This window comes from Paroedura picta, chromosome 8 (assembly GCF_049243985.1).
Source record: "Paroedura picta isolate Pp20150507F chromosome 8, Ppicta_v3.0, whole genome shotgun sequence".
Classification (NCBI taxonomy): domain Eukaryota; kingdom Metazoa; phylum Chordata; class Lepidosauria; order Squamata; family Gekkonidae; genus Paroedura; species Paroedura picta.
In genome coordinates, this window is record NC_135376.1 from 19,184,402 (window position 1) to 19,211,081 (window position 26,680).

The following is a 26,680-nucleotide window of genomic DNA, read 5'->3' on the forward strand; positions in this document are numbered from 1 at the left end:
AACCCACTGGGAAAACTATTTAATAGATCTCTAATAGATCACTTGAAGACTGGCCCCTAATCACTTAGCTCTAGGTTAGGGCAAAAAAGCCACACTCACAGATATTAAATTGCATGAGGATTGCAAATGTGGCCTCACCCAAAACACCGAAAATGATAAATTCCTGCATCCTGTTGAGTTTAATTCATGTTTAGTTATACAATTCTGAAAGGTTTTGAAAAATTTGAAAGTTTCAGCCCACACAATAAAAAAAACATCAAACTTATTTTGGACCTTTTAACAACTCTGACATTAGTCTATTAGTGTTTTTATGAATGCAAAATATAACTATTAAAATGTTATATACCGTATTCTACTTTTTGGTGCTGACAAAAGGAATTTCACATAGTTGGGTGAATACATCTCAAGTGAATCACCACGCTGTCCAACTAGTCAACAAAAAGACAGATCATATGAAAGAAATTTTTAATTTTTATTTTACATATTTATACATAAAACTTTCAAGGTAACTCTTTCAACCCAACTGCATGTTAATAGCACATCTAAAAATGAATGCCAGGTAGTCAACATTCACAAAATGTTGAAAACTGATTAAAATATACATTTTACTGAAAGCTACAACTTCACTATGAGGCAGGCATGTATGTTTTTCTTTTAACTTGTATAGCACCGTCAAATTACAATTTCTTTCTTTTTTAAAACTACGGTGAAACAATAAGTAGTAGTTAATGGTAAAATACTTTTTAACTTTAAAAAACTCTAAAATAAACAAAAATAAAAAGTTAAACTACCCTCTCTTCTTTCATGGTTTGCAATGTTTATAAGTACTGTACATTTTGTTCTACAATAAGATTATTGAACTGTCCAATATTTAGTGGCACAAGTAAAAAAAAAAAGCAAATAAATTAAAAAAGCATGGAGGCCAATCATCACCGGACATAAAGCTTCAGACATTAGGAGCAATTCACCAAGCACTGTTGCTGCGCATCCACCATTAGTTTCGAGGGGGGCTCGTGCGGGGTTCCTAGTGCTTAGGAGATTGTGCCCGGAATCAATGAGTAACACTGATTTCTTGTGCACCACCCGTGGAGCATCAGCGTTTGTACAACCACAGAAGCAAAAAAAAGTTCTAGCTCTTTCTCTAGTCTGATGGCTTCTCCTTCTATTTTGTTGGCATTTTCTCTGCCATGTGCTTCTGCTGACTCTCAGCGTGTCTGAAGAGAAATGGGGAAAACTTAAGTCATTACAGACGAAACAAGAAATGATTCTTTTTTACATGCAATATTGAAAGGAAGTAGGAATAAATAACACCCAGTAAAGAAACTCAGTGTCTCTTCAGGTTAATTTAGTATTACAATCCTTTTGCTGCAATTACCTAGCCAACTGAAATGATCCTATTAATCAGACCACTCTGGGCTACAATTCCAGCATGGGGAAAAATTAATCACAGTCTTCAGTAGTTTAAATTAAGACGAATGCTGCAAGAATTTTAAGGAAATGGCCTGAGGAAATACAACTGTAGAATGAAATAACATTCAAAGTAAATTTGTTTTTCATGGGTGAGGGGAATACATGGACTGCCTAACTTCTTGTTTTCCTATGGAAACAGGGCTGATTTCTCTTGAATCAATTCAAGGACATGAAAAGTATAGAGCAAGAATTGCATCCTTTCATATGACTGCAAAAATTCAGACTGCTCCAGAACACAAACTGTTTTAAATGTTTTAATGCTTTGATGTTTGCTGCCTTGGAGACCCTATTTAGATGGAAGGGTGGCATTTATGTTTTAAATACATAAATAAACCACCATGGATCAATGAAATACTCTGTCACAAAAGGTATCTGACAGGATATTCAAATATTTAGCCAATTTTATATCATTCAAAGCACAAATGACTTTCAATATGAACATTTTCTTCTCAAGACCTGGGCAAAGAATTGATAGGGCATCATCAGCTGATTACAGACAGACAACCTAGGTCCTAAGATTTCTTATTACTGCAGTTTCATTTATTGGATTGTCACTTAGTAAACAAAATATCTTTACTGTACCAGATTGCTCAGACTCTGTCATATTATTGACAAAAGAGAACAGAAATTCCCAATTATATACTCCACAAAATTCCCAGGTTAGACTGGCCACTTACCATGTTAATATTTGCTTCTCTGGAATTTAATCTTCAATGTGAAAGAATACGCAAGAAAACCAACAGAACACTGTGCCAAAATCTGTAACTTTAACAAGACCAGTCCAACCTCTGCATCTACGTAGCGCATCCAAGATAAGAGAAGGCACATGGTATTTTGTTCTCTCCAGCATGAACAAGTTTGTGGAAAAACCCTCCTTCTAACCAGAACAACTTCTGCTCAAACGGACATCACAGAGGACCATCTCATTGGACAGAGAGGAAGGGGATGGGATGCCAGACAGAATGACAGACATGAGACCGCATACACATACAAGATACCCATTCCCTAGATTCTTTGAGAGGTACATTTGATCCTTGACTCCTTGGAAAATTCTTGACTAAGAAGCAGAAAGAAGGCAACCAAGCTAATACCAAGTTCTCAGTTGGGCTTGAGCCTGACTGAGGATTTGTGCTGGATCTGCAGACACCAACATTTCTTGGTATTTACATGGCCGATGAAGCATGGGCATAATGGAGCTACGTTATGCCAGTGCTGTAGCATGCTAGCACAGCTAGAGACTTCTGGTAAATGTAGGTGGTATTGTGTTCACTGAATCCAAAATCTCACCCCTCCTCTTATGTTCATAAATTCACCTACTAACGCTAGCCATCAAAGACTTACTCAAGGCTCATGTGCATGTATGCACACTTCCTCAGACAATGGATCATAAGAGTTCGGATATGCAGTATTTGGACCTATGATGCTGTTTACTAATTTGCTGCTAATTTACTTTCTCCTTCTATCTGTACTCTGATGATCCCTGTTACCTTGAAGTGCACATGCGCACAAAAACTCATGCCTTGAATCAGTCTCTGTTGGTCTTCAAGGTGCCATTGACTCAAATTTTGTTATGCTACTTCAGACCAACACAGCTATCCACTTGAATTTAACGCTAGCCATAATTGCCTTGCCTTGTGTTTGTTCCCTTACCCATGGAATCTGGTTGCATGCACTGATGTCACCCTGCAGCGTTTGATAGTGTTTGCTGCTGTGAGTCCAAAGACAAACCCATAGTGCCTCCAGGTACGTAACTGGCTCATCAACATGGATACGGCCCTGGCAGTCAGCTCCCACTCACATCATGGCATGCAATAGCCAACAGTCGTGTGCACTTACAGACAAGATAAGGATGTTTTACTAACAGTGGCCACTGATGGCATTCAAGTTTCTTACAGTGATGGCATTCAGCTTCTTTCCATCCCAAGAAGAGCTATCATACAGACTATACTACAAAAAGTTTTGTTACAGTTTTTTTAAAAAAAACTAGATCTGTCGTGTGTCTTCAGATCCAAGCCATACCTACAGCTACTGGCCCACCCTACCCCTCTGGTTCACTTTGTGTTATCATGATGAATTCTTTAACAAAGGAGGCAGCATCATCTGCCTATTTTTCTGCCTATTGATTGTACACTTGCAGCATGAGCTATCCACTCTGAATTTCGGCTGTGTTTTCAAGGTGAAGATCAAATTATTTAGTTGCCTGAAGTGAACTAGGAATGGGCATGAACTGAACCACAAACCAGCACATATTGGTTTGTGAGCCATTTAAAGTTTAAACCCCTGCTTTCTGGTTGCCACCAAAAATGGGGAGCAAAAAGCAGTGGTTCAAATAGCCATTTAAAGCAAAAAGCTGAGCTGGGGGGGGGTTCCTGCTGCTCAGCTGTTTTTTGTGAAAAGCAGAAAGCTAATGTTTAAATAGCTTGGAGCTACTGAACCCTCTTGCTTTCTGCTCTTCAGAAACCACTGTGAATGACATTAAAATGTGTGGAAGTCACTTTGCAAACCACAAGCTGGGCAAAATTCATGACTAACTTTAGTTCGTGAGCCAATGTGCACCAATCCCTAGTGAAAATGTCCTGTGAACAAAAAGCAGCTTAAAAAAAGGGCATCTAACTTCTGTGAAAGAACCAGACTATTGTTCAGACAGGTGCAGAGGGTAGGTGCATGCAGATGGTATTTTTAAAGCTTGAAGCTCCTCCCCCTTCAGTTCTTCTGAATTCTTTAGAAAACAGTACTGTAAGAGTTTAAAAAACCCCTTCAGATCATGGGCCTCAAAAACAAAGGGTGGGCAGGGGAGAGAAGAGGAATAATGTAAATAGGCCCCCTTGTCCTATAGGAAAGGACAAAAATGTAATGTAATGAAATTTAATCATCTGCATAAAATTGTCCTCTATATCATGTGAGCAGACAAAACAGAGGCTTGGATCCATCATTTCTGCGGATGTAAACTCTTGTCTTTGTGGAACGTAATCTTCCTTCCTCTCATGGAAGCCTGAAATTCTGTTCCTGGGGGCCCCTTCTCCCCTGAGAACAGGATTTCAGGAGACATTATAAGCTTCTGGTAGAAGCAGGGGGAAAATGTGCTACATGAGTACAACGATTAGCAGAAACACAAGTGTGGATCCAAGTCACAGGTTGCATGTCTGGGCCACTTTCTACTTTGAAAGGCTTGAGCTTTTGTCCTCCAAGAGTCACAAAGGTGGTAGATGACCCATGGTGGGCAGCTGGAAGAAAGGAGATTTAGTATTTTTTTGCTGCTGTCTTATTACAGAACCTTCCCTAACCAGACAATCCGAGAAATGTGAAAAGTTGTCTGGAACAGAGGGTGACAGAGGATTTATAGAAGGGGAGATACATAAGGGATGTACTGAATAAGGAAGGGTCTGGATTAAAGAGGTCTGGAGAAGTGAGGTTTTACTGGATTTTACCTTGTCTGCAGCAATGGTGCTAAATTACCATGGTATTGATAGGGGGCCGCACTGTAAAAGAAATATTGCAGAAAAATATATATTTGGGTATGTTTTTTTAAAATTCAGATAGTCTCATCTCTGCCTGCATCTGAAGAACACATTTCTTCCCCCCTAGGGTTATACACACTAGCACAAGATGAGAAGCATTCAAATGAGAGGCACAGCAAGAACAAGAGTTATTAATTTCACATTGTTGTATATCTAGACTGTTGATTAGGTAAAGTGTAAACTGAAACAGAGACAAGCAATCTCATCTATCCAGCAGGCCACACCGCTTTCCTAAGCAGATGCTAGCGGCAAACCTTCTACTCCCGCAGTCCCAGTTCTTCCCCCATTAGGCCCTGCCAAGTGGCATGAACAATGAAATAGCTCATGGTCACAAAACATATATAATCACTAGGGGCCAAGCCTGTTGCATTCAGGAATACAACGGACACTAGATTAGGGGGGGGGGGGTGGAAGAATTCTGTGGATGGCCTCCCCCTCCCCCCAGGCAGCTGTTAGGGAACTCACCAGCAGGGGCAGCTCTCATGCAGCAGGGATCTGCAGCCGCCAATCCTCAGAGGGAAGTGGAAGGAGGAGGAGGTGGTCAGGGGTGGGGGACAGAAAGCAATTGGCCGGCCACTGGACAGACAGGCAAGCCGGTTGGAGGAGGAGGCACTCAGGGGCAGGACAGCCATCCTGAGTAGGTGTATGCACTGCATGGCACTTAAGCCATGAGACATGCTGCTCCTCCAAGGCCTTACCAGAAATATATAGTGGAAGTGAATGGAGATTTACTTTGTTATTGGCATTTAACCCTTCGATTTATAAAAGTTTTCAAAAGCTTCCCTGGTCTTATTTACAATTAACCTGGATGGATTTTGGCCTTGTGAATCAATGATCTGAAGGTCTTTTGCTTTCTCTATTGAAGGTCCAATTCCTAGGCCAGACTGCATATTTAATGACAGGTTTTAAATGGAGGGACAAACATCTAGTAGGTTATGCTGCCTACCCAGGGAAGTAAGGAACAGAAAAGAGTTGCACGATCTCGAAGGGAAGCTGTTTTTGGAACTGAATAGTTAAGAAGGTAAGGGGAAAAAAGATGGCAGCTGTGTTATAAAGGAAGTGAGCAAATGCTTGGTAAAGAAACAAAAACAGTTGGTATTCTAATTAAGATGGAGCCACCAGTGGTAGATTCACAAAGGAAGTTTCAGCATACATCTTTGGCACAACTCTCTTTTATCTCCCTTGACAGTCACCAAGTTTTAAGTGTCCAGATAGTGATAAATACTCAGTACAAAGGGAAAGGCCATGTCACTGCCACAGCAACATCCAGGTATTGGATTTTAAATACAAGGTGACTCAACAAGCCACACATTGATTAACCACCCGAAAGGACAATGTAATCTGCAAAGAAATATTCTGTCATCTGAACTTGGAGATTTTGAGGGGAGGATGACAATGTAATCACCTAATAGCTGCAGTAAGAGAAGCCGAATGGGCAGAAAATGGTAGCCAATGCAGGGCCATGAAGGTCACAGCAGTTGCTGCCACATTAGTGGCTTTACCCAAAAGGGTATACTTGTGTGATTCAAGCTGGCATTTGGTAGGAAATAGTGTGACTTTGGCTAAGGACGTTTTTACCCCACAGATTCGGAGAGCCAGTTTTTCCTCATGCCATCATCAGCCAAAGGCCTTGGAGACAACCCTGATCAGAAGACATCACCCACCTGGTCAAGTCTTCAATGTCTACCAGCATGGCATCCTGTTCTGTGTGCAATTCGTCTCGAATAAGTAGCAGTTGCACGAGTTCTTCGTTCAAGCCTGACACCAGAAAGGGTGAGGGAGAGATGATACAAAGTTTCATATTCATTTAGTCATAGCCCCTGCACACTGACTAATCTGCAGAGAATTCCAACCATTCGCACAAAGACACTTACAAGTGGCTTGCATAGAGTTACAGAGGCTGATGAAGTCATGGATTGAGAACAATGTCTAGCAGTGTTAACAACTGGCTTCGGCTAAAATGACTACCAATATGACTACCGTAAGGCTCATCATGAGATAATCAACAATATCTCTTAAAAGACATACATTTTTCAAACGTGACTTATATAAACAAGTCATGTCCCACCTGGTACGCCCTTACTACTGGAGGCACTGGAAAAATCCTCAAATCTAGATGTGAGATCTACCATGCTTGTCCTTAGGGGTGGGGGAGGGAGCTCATTCTCTGAGGTTATCCAGAAGAATCATAGAATCATAAAGTTGGAAGGGGCCATACAGGCCATCTAGTCCAACCCCCTGCTCAATGCAGGATCAGCCCAAAGCATCCTAAAGCATCCAAGAAAGGTGTGTATTCGACTTTTGCTTGAAGACTGCCAGTGAGGGGGAGCTCACCACCTCCTTAGGCAGCCTATTCCACTGCTGAACTACTCTGACTATGAAAATTTTTTTCCTGATATCTAGCCTATATTGTTGTACTTGAAGTTTAAACCCATTACTGCGTGTCCTCCCCTCTGCAGCCAACAGAAACAGCATCCTGCCCTCCTCCAAGTGACAACCTTTCAAATACTTAAAGAGGGCTATCATGTCCCCTCTCAACCTCCTTTTCTCCAGGCTGAACATTCCCAAGTCCTTCAACCTATCTTCATAGGGCTTGGTCCCTTGGAAAGAAAGAAAGAATACTGCTTTTTTACCAGCTGGCAGTTTTGTGAGAAGAAGAAGAGTTAGTTCTTATATGCTGCTTTTCTCTACCCGAAGGAGGCTCAAAGCGGCTTACAGTTGCCTTCCCATTCCTCTCCCCACAACAGACACCCTGTGAGGTGGGTGAGGCTGAGAGAGCCCTGATATCACTGCCCGGTCAGAACAGTTTTATCAGTGCTGTGGCGAGCCCACGGTCACCCAGCTGGTTGCATGTGGGGGAGCGCAGAATCGAACCCGGCATGCCAGATTAGAAGCCCGCACTCCTAACCACTACACCAAACTGGCTCATGAGGGCATTCCACTACATCATGCCCGATTCATTCTAGGAGCAAACAACAAAGGGATGACACAAGAAAACAGTATCTAAGCTGTGGCAATTTGGGGACCCTGTAGCAGATATTTAAATTCTCTTTGATCTCAGTGGGGTTAGAGAGGCTGAAGTCTTCCTGATTGTTGGCCCCCCCCTCCATACTGCCTCTGAACCTGGCAGACCCATAAAATATTATCGATTCAGGATCGATTCATGGCCAACAGCCATGACTGGACCTATCCTTCCTATATGAATATTTTGAAATCTTTTTTTGAAGGCTCAAGAGGTTTTCAAGTCAAGCAGTTGTATGCCATTGCCTTCCTCTGCTCAGCAATCGTGGTCTTCTTTGGTGATCTCCCATCCAAGTACTAATCGGGGTTGACTCTGCTTAGCTTCTGAGCTCAAAAGAGCTCAAACTAGTCTGGGCTATTCAGACTGCTGGGAACAAACTGTGTGCCAGTGCTTTTAGTCGTGTGGTACTTTCTTCAAAAATTAAAAACGAAGCCAGTTCACGGTAGAATTGGTTTCTAACTATTTTCTAGCAGCTTCACTGATTCACATCCCAGCAGCGATTGCAAAGCAGCAACCAGCACTAACAGACCTCAGGGAAGAATCATTCACATCTGGCCGAACACAACTCAACCGCTTCAGCAGACAGCCACTGGGAAGGCGCTCCAATTAATTAATAAGGGTACACTGATATGGACTATAGAGTGATCTGCTAGTAGCTGGAGCTTCCCCCAGACTACAATTAATTAATCCACAGTACTGATGGCAAAGAAGTTGTGGAAGCTCCAAAGGAGCATACTCCCACAGGCATATAACACCTTGACTACTGCAAAAAAATGAATTCATGGATTTAGAGCAGGTCTCTGGTGGTATCTTAAAGACTAAAAACATTTATTCTGGCATAAGCTTTCATGTGTCAGAGCTCATTTAAAAAACAAATGTATTGATGTGTACATCAGTAAGATCGATTTTATATATATCCAATTGAGGGGATGGTAAAACACGATCAATTAAAAAGAGTTCACCCAGAGTGGGTAAGAATTACCCTCAATCTTTGATAGAAAAACCAAATAAAATTAAAAATAAAATGTAGTGCAAGAGAATCAGATAACAATGGGAACTTACAGAGAACAGCTGAACTAACTGATATCCGTAAAAAAAACCCTGATATCTCACACCAATGGATATGTCCCTGCCATGCCCAAGACCCAGATCAGTATATCTCCTATCTCACAAAATTGAATAGAATACTCACTGTTATGGCCTAGTGGTTCAAATGCTAACAAAAAAGAGCAAGACACACAAAGCGCAACCGTCTTTACAAATGGACATAAGGCTAAACAGGCAGGGGACATCTCTGATGTAACACATGGAACGCAATAAGCACTGCTAAACAATTCCCCTTTTATATCTCAATGGAAATACAAGGGAAAGATGAGCCCTAACCTCATCCTGAATTCTTGCTTAAATTCCTGTATAGGGCATTGTTTTTCTTCAGGTAATTCTTTCAGGATCCTTTCTTTGAAAGGATTTTTCCACCATATTTGAAAAGATCTGCTGGTGTCACTTCTCATCGGCATCTTTTCCTTATTCAATTAAGGTGAGGCACCATAAATAATGAAAGGAGAATATCAGAGCCAAGCAGAACTATTTTCCCACTTACTTTCTATCTGAGAATGTAGATCATTGACTATCACTTGCAGCTGCCCAATTGTCATGTCTCTCAGGTCCGTGGGTTTTAAGCTTCTCTTCATCAAGCATTCACTTATATGAGGCATATGTGGCAGCTAAAGACAGAATTAAAAACCTTTTAGGCCAGGGACAAACATTTTACAAAAAATAAACGTTCTTTTGCACATATTCTTAGTATCCTTTTTCATAGCAAACAGCAGAGCCACTCACAGACAAACTGATTCCTCTGAAACATAGAAAAAATAGCTTTAAATTGATAAAAGCCTTTTGGGTAGTGGTTAGGCTGCAGGGCTAGGACTGGAAATACCGAGTCCTACAAATCCCCATTCTGTCATAGAATTCCATGGCAGACCACAGACCAGTCACTTTCAGCTTAACTTACCTTGCCAGATGTTGCGAGAATCAAATCAGGAACAGAGAATAATGAATACTCTCTGGAGCCCATTGGATAAAGATGTACTAAATAAATAAAAACAGCCTCCACCCCAGTCTCCAGCTCCCTGTTTTATCATAAGAACATTCTTGTTCAACAAATTCACAGAAAACAACATTTATCTCATACAACAGTAATCCTTGGACAGTCTATTGTAAAACTTATCCATTATTCCTAAATATGTTTAGTGCAAATTTAAGCATCCTTGGCTTCTAAAACTTATTTCAGAAATGTAATGCTTTCCAAAGTTACACAGAAGGAAGGGTATTACAGGAAGTTGGGCAATGCTCAAAACAGAAATATTTTAAATGGAACACGTACAAGGTCAGCTACTGGCGATTTCTTCCTGTTTTGCTTTTCCACCTCTACTTGCATTTTGGCCATTGGTTTTGCCATGGCCAAGGCCATTTTGGCTTCAGCTTGAAGTTTCTTTTGCCTGGTAAGAAAATCCATGTCATCCAGGGACTCTGACTCCTCTTCAGTAGTGTCTCTGTCCGAATAGGAGGAGCTCTGCTTGCTCTAGGAAAGGACGCAACATATGCACCCAAGTTAGCACTGATGTCTGATACATGGAGCAGGCTTATCAAGCTAACAAGATACTCTCTCAATTAGTCAATCAAACAAACCAGTACTGAAAGTAAATGACATTGAAATTTGCTTTTATGACCTGAATAGGTTCAGATGTTCTCAACCACTTGATTATGCTTGGTTGGCATGAACAGAAACTGAACCAAACATCAAATCTTGGCTGAATCAATCAGAATATTTTAATGCCTCAATCCCCAGGTAGACCCCTAGCATTCCTAGTTAAAAGAATATTGGATAGTAAGACTGGAAAACACATCTGGTCTCAAGTAATGTCCAAGTGGATGACCCTAGGTGAGCCAGCTGGGTGACCTTGGGCTAGTCACAGTTTTCTTAGGGCTGCTCTCATAGAGCAGTTCTTAGAGGTTTCTCAGCCCCGCAGGGTGTCTGTTGTGGGGAAAGGAAGGGAAAGATGCTTGTAAGCTACTCTGAGACACCTCCAGGTAGTGAAAAGCCAGGTATAAGACCCAGCTCTTCCCAGTTGATATAAAAACTATTGAACTACTGTGTGTGCTGTTAAGTCACAGCTGCAGGAGATGTCCAGAGGTGGTTTGCCATTGCTGCATCAGGTCTTCTATCCAAATACTAACCAGGGCTGATACTGCTTAGCTTCCAAGGTCTAATGAGACTATGCTAACCTGAGTCATCTAGGTTAGGGCCTAGTTACTTGGCCATGTCTAAAAGTTATCATTACCCCCAAGATATTACCTTTGGGTTGGCTTACACATGGGCAAAGTAAACAACTAACCCACAAAGTGCAGTGTGGGAATCAGCCTTGGAATGATGACTCTGGGTTGGGAAATACCTGGAAATTTTGGGAATGAAGCTTGAGGGCTGGAGAAGATGCCAACAACAACAACAAAAATACTTTACTGAGAACAAAAACGATGGTTTTCATTACAGGCTGTAAGTAAGAATAAGAGTCAGCCTTGGTAAAAATAAGTTTGAAATGATGGCACATCAGCTAAATCATCTGCACCTTGGGAAAACAGATGGCTCCCTTATCTCCCCAGTTCTGATCTAATCCAGTGCTACAGTCCTCCTGTAAGATTACAACACGCAAACTTACCATGGGGGACAAAGGAGTATCCAGGCTTGTTTCGGTCTTGCTGTCATCTGCATCACTGTCTTTATCACTGCCACTGTCATTTACAAAACAAATTTGCAAATTCATCCCACTTTGTAACCTTAAAGAGGGAGAGAGAAGAAGCAGGTGAAATAAGGGGTGACATTACAAAGCGTAGCTTGCGTCTCATGCCTGAGCAGCTCCTTGCTGCTTTCCTCTTTGTACGGTACATGACTGAGGAATCATGCTCTGAATATACTTATGCAGGTGATTGGACGGAACAAGCAGAGTCCATGCCTGTCATAGCAAAGCGGGGCCAAGTGTGATGGCTGCAGTAATTCTTTCTCCATATTAGTTCCGCAAAGATACAAGAAGTACTAATTGCTGTAAAAGCGTCATAGAGCTAACCTCTTCCAGCTAGAATTATTTATGGTTTTCTTCAAAAGCCTTAATGGCTTTAAGGCAGCCAGCCAGCTTAACCTTCTAGTACTATTGCCAACCTAACTTAAAGAAGTCATGTAGGAACCTTACAAGTAATTGAGGCAATTTTTTCCCAATAAAAACAAACAGAATAAAAGAATCAAGAAGCTTTAAGGGCAATTGTTACTGCAGCATGTAGATTAAGCAACGAAAGGGAAATTTTAAATAAGGAAGGAGTAAATTGCATGTTTAGCCAACAACAACAAAAAAATACAATGAAGAAGCACTTCAATAACATAGCATTTTTGTTTTTTAAAGCTCTCAAGAAGCTCATCTCACCCTGTTTCTCAAGTCACATCTTTCTTGCATTCCCCACCATCAGGTACCAAATTAACAGTGATGTTTTTGGTAATTATCTCCGCTATCATATTCCGTGAGCCTTCCCAGTTCTGTTAACACCCCCCCCCAACCCCCGGAAAGATACACACCCTGATCCTCTCAATTGTTTTGCCAGCACAACTGTGCCTCTGTCCATTTTTAGTCTGCCTACACAAGGCAGAAACCCTAGATACAAGGGAAACAATTCTACTACCTAAAGAACAGTAGGATTGTTAGCCTGCACTGTAACTGACCAATGTGTGGCTAAGTCCCTTCTGTGGGATCTAGTCAAGTTTAAAGTGAAACTGACCAATGGCACACACTGGGAGGAAGATCTATTGTGGGTCTTTATATAAGTTGGGATTGGTTGTGGGTTTTCTGGTTCTGTTTAGGTTCTTGTACTATCATGCTGGAGTCACAATAAAACATTGAAATGAACTCCCAGTGTCTTGGTCTCTGAACTCATGCAGATTTAACACTGACCCAATAAGGCGATACAATCAGGGGTTGCACTGTTTCTCCTAAAGGATTTTAGGAAATTTCTGAAGGGAATGTTGGACTAGCATCAAACAGTCTGAAGACATTATTCTTTCTCCAACAGTTCTATAAAAAAACTGTGATATTCTCTGCATTCTATAAAAACAAGCAGGGGACCACAAGAACTCGGGGAGGGGATCTCATTTCTCATCCACCATTTCCTGGTAGCTCCTCATAGCTCCCCCCACCCTTCTGACATTCTTACCCACCACCAGATAGTATCTGCTTCTCTCTCTTCAGCTTTCCCATCTTCACTCCTCCAGGCAACCTCTGTCTGGGAAAACTACGACCTTGGTGCACAGTGAATTGTGAGGCGCACAATTCTACAGTTTTAAAACAGTGAAAGAAGGAAAGGAGGGGGCTGGCCTGGTGAGAATAAAATTAGAAGACAACCCTAAAAATGTGAGAAATCAACTGGGTACTTCCCCTGTGAGAAAGAGGACAAGTCTTAAAACTTGCTATACCTTTACAATCTGTTATTGAGGCTATTATCAGGAATGCTAGACAGAGAAATGTGAGACTGAAGTTAATGGTTCAGGAAGAGCTGTCAGTAAAGATTTTTTTTGTTTAAAAAAGGTCTAGGTTTCAAAGTGATTTTACTGGATTCCTTGGTTTGTTGACAAAAGAGTTGACAGAAAAGTTACCTTTAAACTCTTTTAAAATCCTATTAAAAGGTGTTTAAAGGTGTTTAAAGATCACCTTTTAGTGTTTGTTGCTACAAAGACTGATAATACAGACCTCCCACTGTGCCACTGGTAACATGAGACAGTTTTTAATGGTTTGGTGTTGCAGGAATATTATATTTTTCTTTTCTCTGCCAATCCTTAGACCCAGAACACCAACTAACTTTATTTCAATTGCAACTTGTAAGGCTCTCTCTTTTTAAAAACTGTGTGCAGGCTTGCAATGCCACTTTAATTACTGAGGTATAGACAGTAAATTTATTTATTATTTGACCATTGGTATTACCTAGTTAGATGCGTTAAATTCTGCATATTACAGAGCACACTAAATCCTCCCTATGGGGAAACTAAGGATGAAAATCATAGAGATTTTCAAACACTTGAGATTTTCAAACACTACTCAAAACACTTTAGATGCTACAGTAAAAAAATAAAACAAATAAATATACTGTGTGGCAGAATTTGATAATTACAGTAAACCACAGATGATAAACCTGTACAGTTCCTTTCTTCAATGAAAATATTTATTAGCAGAATTTTTTGAAGAAAAAAAGAACTGAAAATGTTTCGGTATGTACCTTCTTCAGTTCAGTTCAGTTCTGTAAATCAAAACAGTTGTATATCACATTCAAAACATTTAAATGGTGGTGGACAAGGAACCTACAATTGTTTCTCAGTAACTGCCCTTAAGTGCTAACTCAGCGACATTTAGTGTAGGGAATGTTTGAATGTTCTGAATCCATACCAAAATGTTTTCAGTTCTTTTTTTTTTCTTCAAGCAAGTATTTTCATTGAAGGAAGAAACTGTAGAAGTTTGTTATCTGTGGTATATGGTAATTAGCACACTCTGCCACACAGTTTCATTTCTACACTGGTTGTTCCTTCTTTTGTTATAGTGACAGTAAAAAATAAACCTGGTTGTATGTTCCTGCCTTCTATATGTGAAGTGTCAATGAAACCTAGAAACTTATTTCATTTTTTAACTCATAACACCATGAGCTGGACAGAAATAAATTTATGATGAGCATAAGCATAAATTATACCTATTGGCGGCACCATTTCCAAGGTATCTTATTTCATAGAAGATTGCGGGGTAAGGATCATGAGATATTGAAAAATTAGAAGAAAATATTAATTTAAAACTCCTTCTCTACAGATATTTAATCCAAGTCTCTGGAAATTAAAAAAAAAAACGGATCCCATTTGTGTCAGGAGGAAGACAGGGTCTGTAAATGTTTTTACTATATAAATAAAAATCTGCCACCTAATTTAACAGACATTCCTTTAAAACAACAGCACCCATGTCTGGAAATATGTGCCTCATGGCAGCTATGGAGCAACTTCAGCTTTTCAAACAGGAACAACTTGGCAGCCATTCAAGAGCTCAATTTTTCCTCTTCACTCAAATTCCCTTGAGATAACCCCCTCCTCCAGTGTGTCAATCAAGACTTAGACAGAACACATGTAATAAATCTGTTCACACACCCTCTCTTCAACCTTTATCACAATGATTACATGCCCATGCTCCTTACCACACAAGACTTTTCCATATAATTTCACTGTTGTATTGACAACCTTCCTCCCCTCCCCCACATTGGTAACTTAAAAAAAAACCCAACCAAACTAAAAGCTTTGGGAGCCGGGGAACATGTTCTCTTTATATATAAGCACACACAGTGTCTGTGTTTGGCACTATAGAAACCTTGCAACAAAAACAATTTGAATTGTGTTGTCTCTCAGGAAAAAGGACTGTAATTGTTTTAGGAGCTCTTCAATTAATGGCAGTCAGCCCATACAGATTAACAAGGATCACTGTACTTTGATTATTCTAAGGCAGGGGTAGTCAAACTGCGGCCCTCCAGATGTCCGTGGACTACAATTCCCAGGAGCCCCTGCCAGCGAATGCTGGCAGGGGCTGCTGGGAATTGTAGTCCACGGACATCTGGAGGGCCACAGTTTGACTACCTCTGTTCTAAGGTGTGAATTTGTTCTTGTGGAACATGGATCAGTTAAATAATAATAATATTATTTGCCTGATCAGTTAAATAATAATAATAATAATAATAATAATAATAATAATAATAATAATAATAATAGGTACTTATATACCGCTTTTCTCTATCCAAAGGAGTCTCAAAGCGGCTTACAGTAAGGTGACCAGATTTTAACATTGGTAAAGCAGGACACCATTGACCGTGTGTGTGTGTGTGTGTTCTTAATTAAATATTTGATCTATATGGAGCAACAAAAAGTTTCATAGAACGCATAGAATTTAAAAATGGTATTGTAATATATATATTTTAATTTCAACATAAGAACAGTTTGCCAAGTACCCCCAGATGTCCGTCCAAAAGTGGGACAATCTGGTCACCTTAGCTTATAGTCCCTTTCCTTTCCCCACAACAGACAACTGGTTTGAACTGCCCCCTCGCATAGGCTACCAAACAGCTGAACCTGTAGAGTCAGTTTCTGTTTAATTTCTGTGAAAGAACACTTGCATAATTTTATGATTGGCGGTTGCTACAACATGAGGAACTGGATTAAAGGGTCGCGGCATTAGGAAGGTTGAGAACCACTGGTCTAAATCAGACTGGCAGCAGCTCTTCACACTCTCAGGAAGATGTCCTTCTTGTCACCTACCACCTGATCCTTCTAATTGGAAATGCCAGGACCTTCTGCAAACCAAGAAGATGCTCAGCCACTGATCCTTGGCCCCTCCCTCCCTGCCCTTCATAGTTTATGGCTCAGTCTCACTGCTGTTATGCCAAATTACTCAGAGCTACATGTAAGCTCTCCATGAATTACCCAAGGCTGAAGGCAAGGTTTTTTGGTTTTAATTAATGAACACTGTGGTAGAAACATATCTTCTGTCACATGTACAGAATTCAATTTTTTAAAAAACAACCCTGATCTCAGTCACTAGTTGGCTTTACAGCATTTTCCCAAACTTTGGATACCTATTGTAAACCAGATTGTATATTATAATGAAAACTAGATAAACATGACAGAATTAATAACTATTGCCTCAATGTTTGCTCATATGGACAGCACCTGCTAAGATGCCATTAGGTGGCATGCACGCCAGAATATATATTGTGTGTTACTTCTATTGGTCTCTCTTGCACAAGAACAACCCTTCCATGAAGGTGTTTATTGTTATTGTGGCGGTGTGCTACTTCAGGCCATCTGGACTTGTGCTCAGCCATCTCCCTTGACAAAAATCCTAAACTGTGTAATGTCAAATCATAAAAATGTTAACTGTGATTTATAGCCAATGAGACATACAGAAGCGTCTGTTTTCCCCCATACAGATATGGAAATATCCACACAGTAACAACAATTTACAGGAAAATTGCTCCTAATTTGTTATTTCATTAAGAATTTGAAATATGAGGGTGAATAAAACCTATCATAAAACAGACAAGACATGTGACTAATAAACACAGGCTTTGATTTATGCAATTTCTTGCTAGACTCCCCTCCCCCAGCCCCCCAAGAGGTTTAATCTTGTATCATTCTTCAATGGAAATGGATTTGAAAAATACTATTTTCCATTTATTTTAATGGTTCTTTGGATACACTGTTAATACATGATATAGAATGAATAATTGCATACTTACATTTTTATGCCATGTCTTTTTCTGTTGTGCAAGGTTTATTTTTTGAAGTGGCACTTAGGCCTAAAGCATAAATTATAGCTGCCCAGGGAAGGGCATGCTAGCATTCATTGTTCTCCTTTGCTATTTGCAAAGGGGAATGAGTTTGTACAATTCAAAAATTCCATTCCTATCATGCATGCCACAGCTAAAACCAGCCACATTTCAACTAGAGAACAAGAAGTTTTAAGTAAAGCCAAGTCTGCAATACTATGATATTTACTAGGGAGTAAGCCTCACTGAATGCAGACCTTACTTTTGCATAATCACTAAAGCAGGCTTCAGAACTTAAAGAGTACATGAAAAATACTGCTGAAATATGTCAAGATAGATGGCTAATTACCCATAGTGGATAGTATTATACTACTGAGTATAATGTATTCCCATACATGTAATACAGTGAATCAAATTGGCTTTATCTAGTGGGATCTTGGCTTTATCTAGTGGGATCTGGGAAAGCCTCACCAGAATAATTCTGGATTCAAATGAGTAGCCGTGTTGGTCTGAAGTAGCACAATAAAATCAGAGTCCAGTAGCACCTTTAAGACCAACAAAGATTGATTCAAGGTGTGAGCTTTGGAGTGCAAGCACTCTTCGTCAGACTAAGAAATCACCATCATAACAGTAGGAATATATAAGCAAAAGTTAATCTTGTTACATTAGTAAACTGTGTCACAGCAACCAAACACAGCCACATGAGAACTCTCTGCCAGAATAATTCTAGCCTTCCTCCTGATCATCTTGGAGATCAAAAAGAACAGAAAATACATAAATAGGACCTTTTTTTTTTTTTTTACTATGGCTGGGACAGGATAGTCACATTTGAATCTGCTGAAGCATATATTAGTTTTGGCTTTCCTGTGCACAGTGAACAAGGAAAACAGTATAAATCTGTTGGAGCGCCCTATAACAAGAAATAACTCTGAGCCAGGTACCCTTGCAGGGTACCTATGAAGTGGCCCAGAATTCAGGTAGAACGTCTGAAGGCTTAAGAAATCTCCGCACTTGAATCCCACCTGTTGAGCCAAGTCTGGTGCTAGTGTAAGCTTGATTGAAGTGCCATGTTTCATGTCCCACCAGAATCTGTGACAAGCATGTCGGCTAAACCGTACCAGCACCAAGGACTTAGTGGTGGTGTCCCAATTCATCACAAATTTCAGCTGAGTGGCAAAAATAAGCCACTGATAGAAAACCCAAGGGTTAATACGTACATCTGTACAAGTAGCAAAAACACTTCCCTGTCATTAAGCCTCATGGGCCTTACTTCTGAGTAGATCTGCTTAGGATTGTTCCTACAGCAGTATAAAGATAGGGACAGGAAGACTGGAAGCAGCCTCCAATAGGAGAAGGGGTTGGCGTCTCCTGATGTACAGAAATTTCTCTCCATGTACAGAAATTCGGTGTGATCCATGTGTAATGTCAAATCTAACTTGGCTGTCAGTAACAGGTCACAAAGTTCCTAGTTGAAGCCTCAGAGTCCCTGACACTATTCAGTGATAATAATGCTTGTACAGCAAATATTCTGGGAAATATGAGGCGCACCAGACTGCTGGTATTTTGAGAGAGCCAAATTTAACTTTCTTTTTCTGAGTTCACAGAATTATTTGGCTTTTTATACTGGAAGAAGATGCCTCCTATATCCATAAGCACGGACAAGTTGCCTTGTTTTTTGCCTTGCCAAAAAACTCCATTAAGCACAAAAAGAAAAGATCCTTATGAAATAAAAGCATGGCTGAAGCTATGATAAATCCCATTAATTACACCAACTTTCAACAGCATGCCATATCAGGATTACAGCATAGAACAGGCCCACCATAGGCCCTTTTCCTCCTCCGAACTTCCTGATACACAACTCAATCCCATTCTTTAGCAGCAATGGTTGTATTGTAAGAGTTGCAATACATAACCAAAAGTAAGTATTAAGAAGCTTCCAAGTAATGTTGATAATTTGATCGTTATCCAGACTTTACACCATTAAGATTTCGACATACTAAACGAATTATTAGTTACTGAGATCAATTTACGGTTCTGATCATCACGGACAAAGCTTTGAATGGATGATGATGCCCATACTTGTAGGACTGCCCCTTCTACTATGCTAAGTTATAAAAGCTTTGCTTATCCAAGCCAAGCCTTCTCAAGGTGCCACCCTGGAAATAGGCAAGATCAGTTGCATTTTCAGTGGTGGCTCCCAGCTTGTGGAAAAGCCCGAGGAGATCAGGAAGGCTTCTGTACTTTGGTTACTCCACAGAATGTGCCAAATGTCCAAGAGTGCATTTCTAAAAAGAAATTAGAACTACAGTAGAATGATCACCTAAAGGTAAAGGTAAAGGTATCCCCTGTGCAAGCACCGAGTCATGTCTGACCCTTGGGGTGACGCCCTCTAGCGTTTTCATGGCAGACTCAATACGGGGTGGTTTGCCAGTGCCTTCCCCAGTCATTACCGTTTACCCCCCAGCAAGCTGGGTACTCATTTTACCGACCTCGGAAGGATGGAAGGCTGAGTCAACCTTGAGCCGGCTGCTGGGATTGAACTCCCAACCTCATGGGCAAAGCTTTCAGGCGGCTGCCTTACCACTCTGCGCCACAAGAGGCTCCTAGAATGATCACCTAGGAGGGTACATTTATAATGGAACAGTCCACTGCAATGAATACTGAAGTTAGCACAAATTTTTGTTGTATTGTCTTTATTTCTGTAACTCACTTTTTGAATGATTGATTTATTCTTTGCCTGCCCTTGATAGTTTTGTTTTTCATGTTGTTCCCTAGTGTTCCCTAGTGTTGCAAACCTAGACCTAATGCAAGTAAGTGAGTCCTGCAGCAAATCCAGCCTGAGTTCTCCCTGAAGCTAAAATGACTAAATTGAGGCTATCACATTATGAGAAGACAAGTCACTAGAAAAGCCAATAATGCCAGGAAAAGTTGAAGGCAGTACGAATAGAGATTGATTGCACCAATAAAGGAATCCATGGTCTTCGGTCTGCAAGACACGAACTAGGCTTTCAATGATCGGATATTTGGAAGTAATTAATTCATAGGGTTGCCAAAAGTTGGAAAGGACTTAACGGCACATATTACACAGCCCTACTGAATAGTTAGTTAATTCTCATATGCTGTCTGACTATACTGTTTATAGCCTGTAATCCACCCTGATGCTCAGTGAGAAAAACTGATTATAAATAAAGTGGATAAATAAATAGACTTTATTGAACCTAAATTCAATCTAGTTTATAGGAAAGGGCAACACACATTTTATTTCTCCCCTACCCTTACAGAGTGTCCAGCATAGCTGTGCAGTCAGAGAAGCAAAAGTAAGCATGAAATTCACACAGAACTTTGGAAACATTCAAAATTGATTCAACAATTTGAGGCAGGGAAAGAGACAGCTCTGAGGCGGAGCATGTGCCTTCCATACAGAATGTCCTAGGCTTGTACTCAGTTAAGGGATCTAAGGCTACAGTCACATGGAAAGATCTCTGGACTGTGGTCTTAGAGATCCACCACCAGCAGGAGCTAGAGGGATCAATGCTCCTCCCTGGTAATATGGCCATTTCATTCTTTCACAGAGTGAATAACCATAACAAACAGATGTCATAAAACACCAAAGAAGATGCAAAACTTGCAAAAATCTTGCTCAGCACAGCTGAAAGGTTATTTTTCTTTGTAGTTAACATTATGAATGGTTAGGATGCTGAAGATAAAAGCCACACACTCGCAAAAGGCTGGAACTAAACATTCCTGATGGCATTTCACTCACCGAGAAGAAAGGCTTGGCTTGCCACTTTTACTACAGCTGGTATAAATTCCTGGGCCATCATCAAAGAAACTTCCAAGCGCCAACTTTTGCCTGATAGACTCCCTCTCATTTTTTTGAGCCTAAAAAGAAAAGCAGAAGAAAGCAATTATTATTGTCTGCTCACAACCAACCAACCACATTATTGAACATCCTTATCCCTGGTTTTCCTATATATATTTGGAAAACTGACCGGGCAGTGGAGCGTGTCTGGGTATCCGAGCTCAAATCCAGGCCAGTCCTCGCAGGACCCATGGGCCGCGGCGAGGAGGCAGTGGTGGCGAGAGTGAGAAGGGACCGGCCCAGAGCACATGCCTGGCCCTTGCTGCAGCTGCCAGCTACGGCAAGAAGGAGGCAGAGGTAACGGCGACAGTGGGACTGAGCTATTCTGTGAGTTATCACAGAATGAGGACTGAGAGGCCACTGACAGCCTATATTAACTTGAGGCCTGGGTTGTGGGTACAACCTGCAACTTGTGCTGATGCCCTTAGACTGCCTGAAGGAATCCTTGACTCACTGAATTGAGTTCACTGCATTTTGTCTGTCCCTTCACCTTCACTGCATTTTGTCTGTCCCTTAGCATTCTGTTTTTGAAATATTGATTCTCTCTGCCTCCCTGACAGCTTATCTGTGCTTCCTTTCAGCAGAGAGCTGAAACCTGAGACCAATACAGGAGGCAAACGAAGCAGCTGGTTTCACTCTGTTGCCTGAGGGAGATGGACGGTGGAAAGAGGCTGCATGAATTTACCAATAGCACAACCTCTCAGAGAAGCTGGCACCTCTTCTATCTAGCAAGCAACAGGAAGAGGACAGATTGGCCTCCAATTGGCCTTCATTGGAAGAGTCCTCTCTCCCTATTGGCAGCACACCCCCAGGGAGGGCCAATCAATTTAAGCAGATTGCAATTTGAACTCATTGGTCCTCATTGGCAGAGTCCCATTGGCAAATTGCTATCTGAATTTATTTGCCCTCAGTGGTACTGTGCTCTCTCCCTATTGGTGGTACATTCCAAGAGAGGGCAAAGCAGGTAGGAAGTGAGTTCTCTGCATGCAATTTGGACTAACAGGCCCTCATTGGCAAAGTGTTATTTTCCTATCAGTGGCACACACCCATGGAGGGCCAATCAGGTAGGGAGTGAGTTGGCTGCAGTCAATTTGAACTAACTGGCACTCTTTGGCAGAATGCTCTCTCCCTATTGGTGGCACACCCCCCAGAGAGGGTCAATCAGGTAGGGAATTGGTTCTCTACATGCAATTTGAACTGATTGGCCTTCATTGGCAGAGTGCACTTTGAACTGTTGTCTGCACACAGCTTCAGCTTTATAATGTTTATATAGTGATAGTGATATTACTGCTAGCACTGTTTTTTATTATTTTCAGAAGACCACTATAATGACTAGTGCTAACAAACCTTACACAGATTGGGCAACTTCCTTAATCAGAGTCAGTAACAGAAACCCTAAACAAATATGATATTTGAGTGTATAGATTTCTTTTTTAAAAAATGCATAAAATGGTCTTCTGATCATGCCCAGGTGTCTTTTGCTGCAAACAAAGGAATACACTTATGCCCACCATTTTAAATCTCACTAACAATATCTTTTCTGCTGTCTCATTACTATCAGCATTAACTGAGGGCTATACCACTTGTACTTTGACTGTAAATACTGTCTTCCTTTATGCTGTGATGTGCTTGCAGATAACAATACAGGATCACAGGGTAAGAAAAACTAAAAACAAACAAACTCAGTGATTAATGGCTCCTATGTTTTATAATAATTGCAAATTATTAGTCTGCAATTACAATTTATTAGTCTGCTTGTCTACAGAATTACTAAGATAAGACTCTTGTCTGCTTGTTTTCAGCACATTACATAAACTGCTCTGCAGCTTCATAAGTCTAGGACTTTCTTAAGTTTATGTTACAGGTTCACATTGCCTGTTGCGATATTCTTCTTGTTTGTGCAGTTAATATGTAGCAATGTGCTTGTGTTCATATTGTTGGAGAAATATGGCTGTCTAACTTTCCAGACGAATGCTTTGGTGATTGAATGTCCCATTTTGTCGATTATAGTGACTCACTGTGTGTAATCTGTCTCAAGTCCTTGTGAAAAATGAGGACTACAAATAATGTAAATCATCAATAATTAATAAATACAAATAAATCCAAATGCTCTGAAACACAAGCATTCTGCACAGAATTAGGGCCCAAAATTGTGCATTCTTTTAACACAATGAACGCAATGGCTTCAAAGTCCAGTAATTCTACCAGGTGCACAGTCTCAGTCAATAGTTATCTTAACATTTTTGTCTGTAGTAAGGACATGTAGGAAATTTTGGGATTTGTCACTGTAGCATATGGTCTCAGATGTACCAGCCTCTGAAAAGTTGCTTATTGATGAACAAGGCAGGATGTTTTGTTTTGCTTGAACGTGACTTGAGGTGGTGAAGGGTGGGAGAGATAAACTGCACAGTAGACACAGTGGACAATGAAAGGAAAAATTAGAAAAAACTCTGAAAAGAATGGGCTAGAAGCCTGTGCAGAGTAGTATTTATAACCTGAGAAACGGAAACTCTGTTGTTTGTGTAAATGCCTAATTGATAAGGCTCCCAATGAATAACCGTTGTAAAGTGTCTAATTGCTTGTGAGTTGCTTAGTTGTTTTGGAGCTTCCTTGGGTAGGGATGGTATTTAGAAGAAAAGACAAAACAGCCTATAAGCCCCAGTTGAGGATGTGCTGTTGTCATCCAATTGGGTTCTGTTTACAGACGTTTCTTGAGGCGGCTGCCCCCATAGCCAGAAGACTTATTGCCCATTTGACTACATCAACATCTAAACCGTGTTCCTGCAAGCACCTTCCCAACAAGCAATCCATGTTAATAAAATACATGAGAGCAGTGTCAAGACTTTGGAAAATTAAATCTATATCCTGCTTCCTTTTTTAATGCAGTGGTGGAAAGCACCATCAGGTCACAGCTGATTTATGACAATCTGCATGGTTTTCAAGGCGAAAGACAAACAGAGTTACAATCCCAGCAATCCCAGACTTCTTTGGTTGTCTCTCATCCAAGTACTAACCAGGGCCATCCCTGCTTAGCTTTAAAACATGAAGATTGCTGGCTAGCCAGGGCCATTCTGGTTATCCTATTATGCTTCAGAATTCAGACCCTCATACTTAACAATTCAGCCCTGTGCATGTTAATATACTAACAGTAAAGATGCTTTGTGATACAGAACTCTGGAATATCCCATTCTGGCCTCAGTATGATAAATGAACAAAACTATGGGTGATCTGAGACCATAAATACCAACATGTTAGTGCTTCCTAACCCAAGCGGTGATCTCTTGCCCATGTAATGTATTCTGAATTTGTTGGAATGACCTGGAATGCCAATATTTAATTGAGAAGGAGGAAGAAGAGTTGGCGTTTATATTCCGCTTTTCGCTGCCAAAAGGGGTCTCAAAGAGGCTTGCAATTGCCTTCCCTTCGTCTCCCCACAACAGACTCCCTGTGAGGTAGGTGAGACTGAGAGAGAGCTCTGACAGGTTGCTCAGTCAGAACAGCCCTATCAGGGCTGTGACGAGCCCTAGGTGACCCAGCAGGGCTGCATGTGGGGGAGTGGGGAATCAAACACAGCTCGCCAGATTAGATGTTATTACTCTTAATCACTACGACACATGCACATTCTCTAAGCAAAATGCAAGCAACTTTGTATTGCTGACCATTGTGCAGGAATGTATTTTTCAGAATTCTTGTTGCTCCCATCCACTACTCCAAGCGTACTTCACCCCAAATGCTTCTTATCTTTTCCTTTCATCTTAGGACCAAATGCCACTCTGGATTATTTCACTGCCAGCCAAACCTCTTCAGATATATTGAGAGTAACTGAAGATTCTTTGTGAGACTCAAAGTTGGTGATGCTGAGAAACTTTAACTTTGATAGGGTTTATAATTCAAAAAGGAGAGCAAGGAAAAAGTTGGCTTGAATATCTTTTACACTTCAAAGGTTTTCCATTTAGATAAAGTATACTTCCATCTAGTAGACCCTAATTCTTTTCTTGTAGTCAAGTCTGAGACTGAGTTTGCCTGATCTAGCTATATATAGGGCTGACAAAATTATACAAGAGGACAAAGTTTAAGTCCAGTGTCACGTTTAAGACAAACCAAGTTTAATTTCCATGCATGCACACAAAAGTTTTTACCCAGAATTAAACTACACTGGTTTTAAAAGTGCCGCTAGACTCAAGCTTTGCTCTGCTCCAAATCGACACGGCCAATCATCTGAATCGATATAATTAAGTTATGCTATATCGACAAGTATGCTTAAATTATATCAGTACTAGCAAGAAAGCTCACTGCAAACAAAAAGATAATGGGCGCTAGGACCAGGGGGCACCAGCAGGCGCTGATCTCTCTCTTGCAGCAGGAGCCATAGAAGGTAATTAGGGCTCCTTCTTAGCAAGGAAGCAAGGGTGATTTGCAGTTTGGGCTGGTTTGCAGTTTGTCTCCGTCTCTCTCCCTGGCAGCAGGAGCCATAGCAGGTAATCAGGGGTCTTTTGGCAGGTCGTTTGGCAGTTTGGCAGGGCTCTCTGTATGTCTCTCTCAGGCCTCTGAGAGCCAAGTGGCTAGCGTCCAGGGAAGGAGAGGCAGGGCCAATCAGGGTGCTGGACCGTTCCACCCTCTGGACCGTTCCACCCTCCAGGCTGTTTCACAAATATTAAGAGGAACAACAATGGATTGATCCTGGGCTGATTTGGGCTGATCCTGCGTTGAGCAGGGGGTTTGACTAGATGGCCTGTATGGCTCCTTCCAACTCTATGATTCTGTGATAAGGGTGCTTTGGGATGGACTGTTTCTTTCTCCTAGTATTTTCTTTCTTCGTTTTTCTGAGGGGCAACACTGTCATTTCTTCTTGGGGTTGTGTTTCTTTTAAAAGTTGATTTTTACAGTTCTTTCAGTTTTCAGTTTTACAGTTCTTTATTTCAGTGTTTTGTTTTGGGGGGGCACTCTAGCCCCCAGTTTGGTAGCTGTTGTGCTTGTTGTAGTAGGTTGCCAGCTCTGGGTACTACTGTTTTGTTCTGGTTTGCTGGCCTGAGGGGCACTGTTTGGTTCTCCTGCCAGAGCTGTTCTCACAGAGCAGTTCTGTCAGTGCTCTCTCAGGGTGTCTGGCATCGCTTTGAGACTCCTTTCGTTAGTGAAAAGTGGGGTACAAAAACCAGCAGCTATTCATCCTCTTAGGTTTTTTGTATTTGTTGGGTGGGGGAGAGGCTGGATGGGAGAACCTGTGATGATGGAGCATGGATTAAGCGCTTAGGCCACCTGTAAATTTATCAGTAGCCTGCTGCATTTCCCACCCTCTGCTTATATGAGTCAATAGTTTGCCCAGATTTTGTGGTAAAATTAGGTGCCTCAGCTTATATGCGAGTATATACAGAAATTGATACAAACAGGAACTGTAAAAGATAATGGCAAAAGGTCCTTGCCGATGAT

At 41.0% G+C, this 26,680-nt stretch overlaps 1 protein-coding gene across 8 annotated transcripts in view; it reads right to left on the reverse strand.

The window, feature by feature from the left end:
* Positions 1 to 451: 451 nt before the first annotated feature.
* Positions 452 to 26,680, reverse strand: part of LOC143843039 (schwannomin-interacting protein 1) — a 448,653-nt gene continuing 422,424 nt past the window's right edge. For 6 of the 8 annotated variants that reach the window (XM_077348572.1, XM_077348574.1, XM_077348573.1 and 3 more), the window contains 7 exons: positions 21,155 to 21,273; positions 11,727 to 11,844; positions 10,394 to 10,591; positions 9,611 to 9,734; positions 6,653 to 6,746; positions 4,899 to 4,949; positions 452 to 1,214 (listed from right to left, as the gene is read on the reverse strand). In XM_077348572.1, the coding sequence (XP_077204687.1) occupies positions 1,163 to 1,214; positions 4,899 to 4,949; positions 6,653 to 6,746; positions 9,611 to 9,734; positions 10,394 to 10,591; positions 11,727 to 11,844; positions 21,155 to 21,273 (756 nt within the window). In that variant the 3' untranslated portion in view covers positions 452 to 1,162. The remainder of the gene's footprint in view (positions 1,215 to 4,898; positions 4,950 to 6,652; positions 6,747 to 9,610; positions 9,735 to 10,393; positions 10,592 to 11,726; positions 11,845 to 21,154; positions 21,274 to 26,680) is intronic. The other 2 variants (XM_077348571.1, XM_077348578.1) reach the window with 1 other exon arrangement.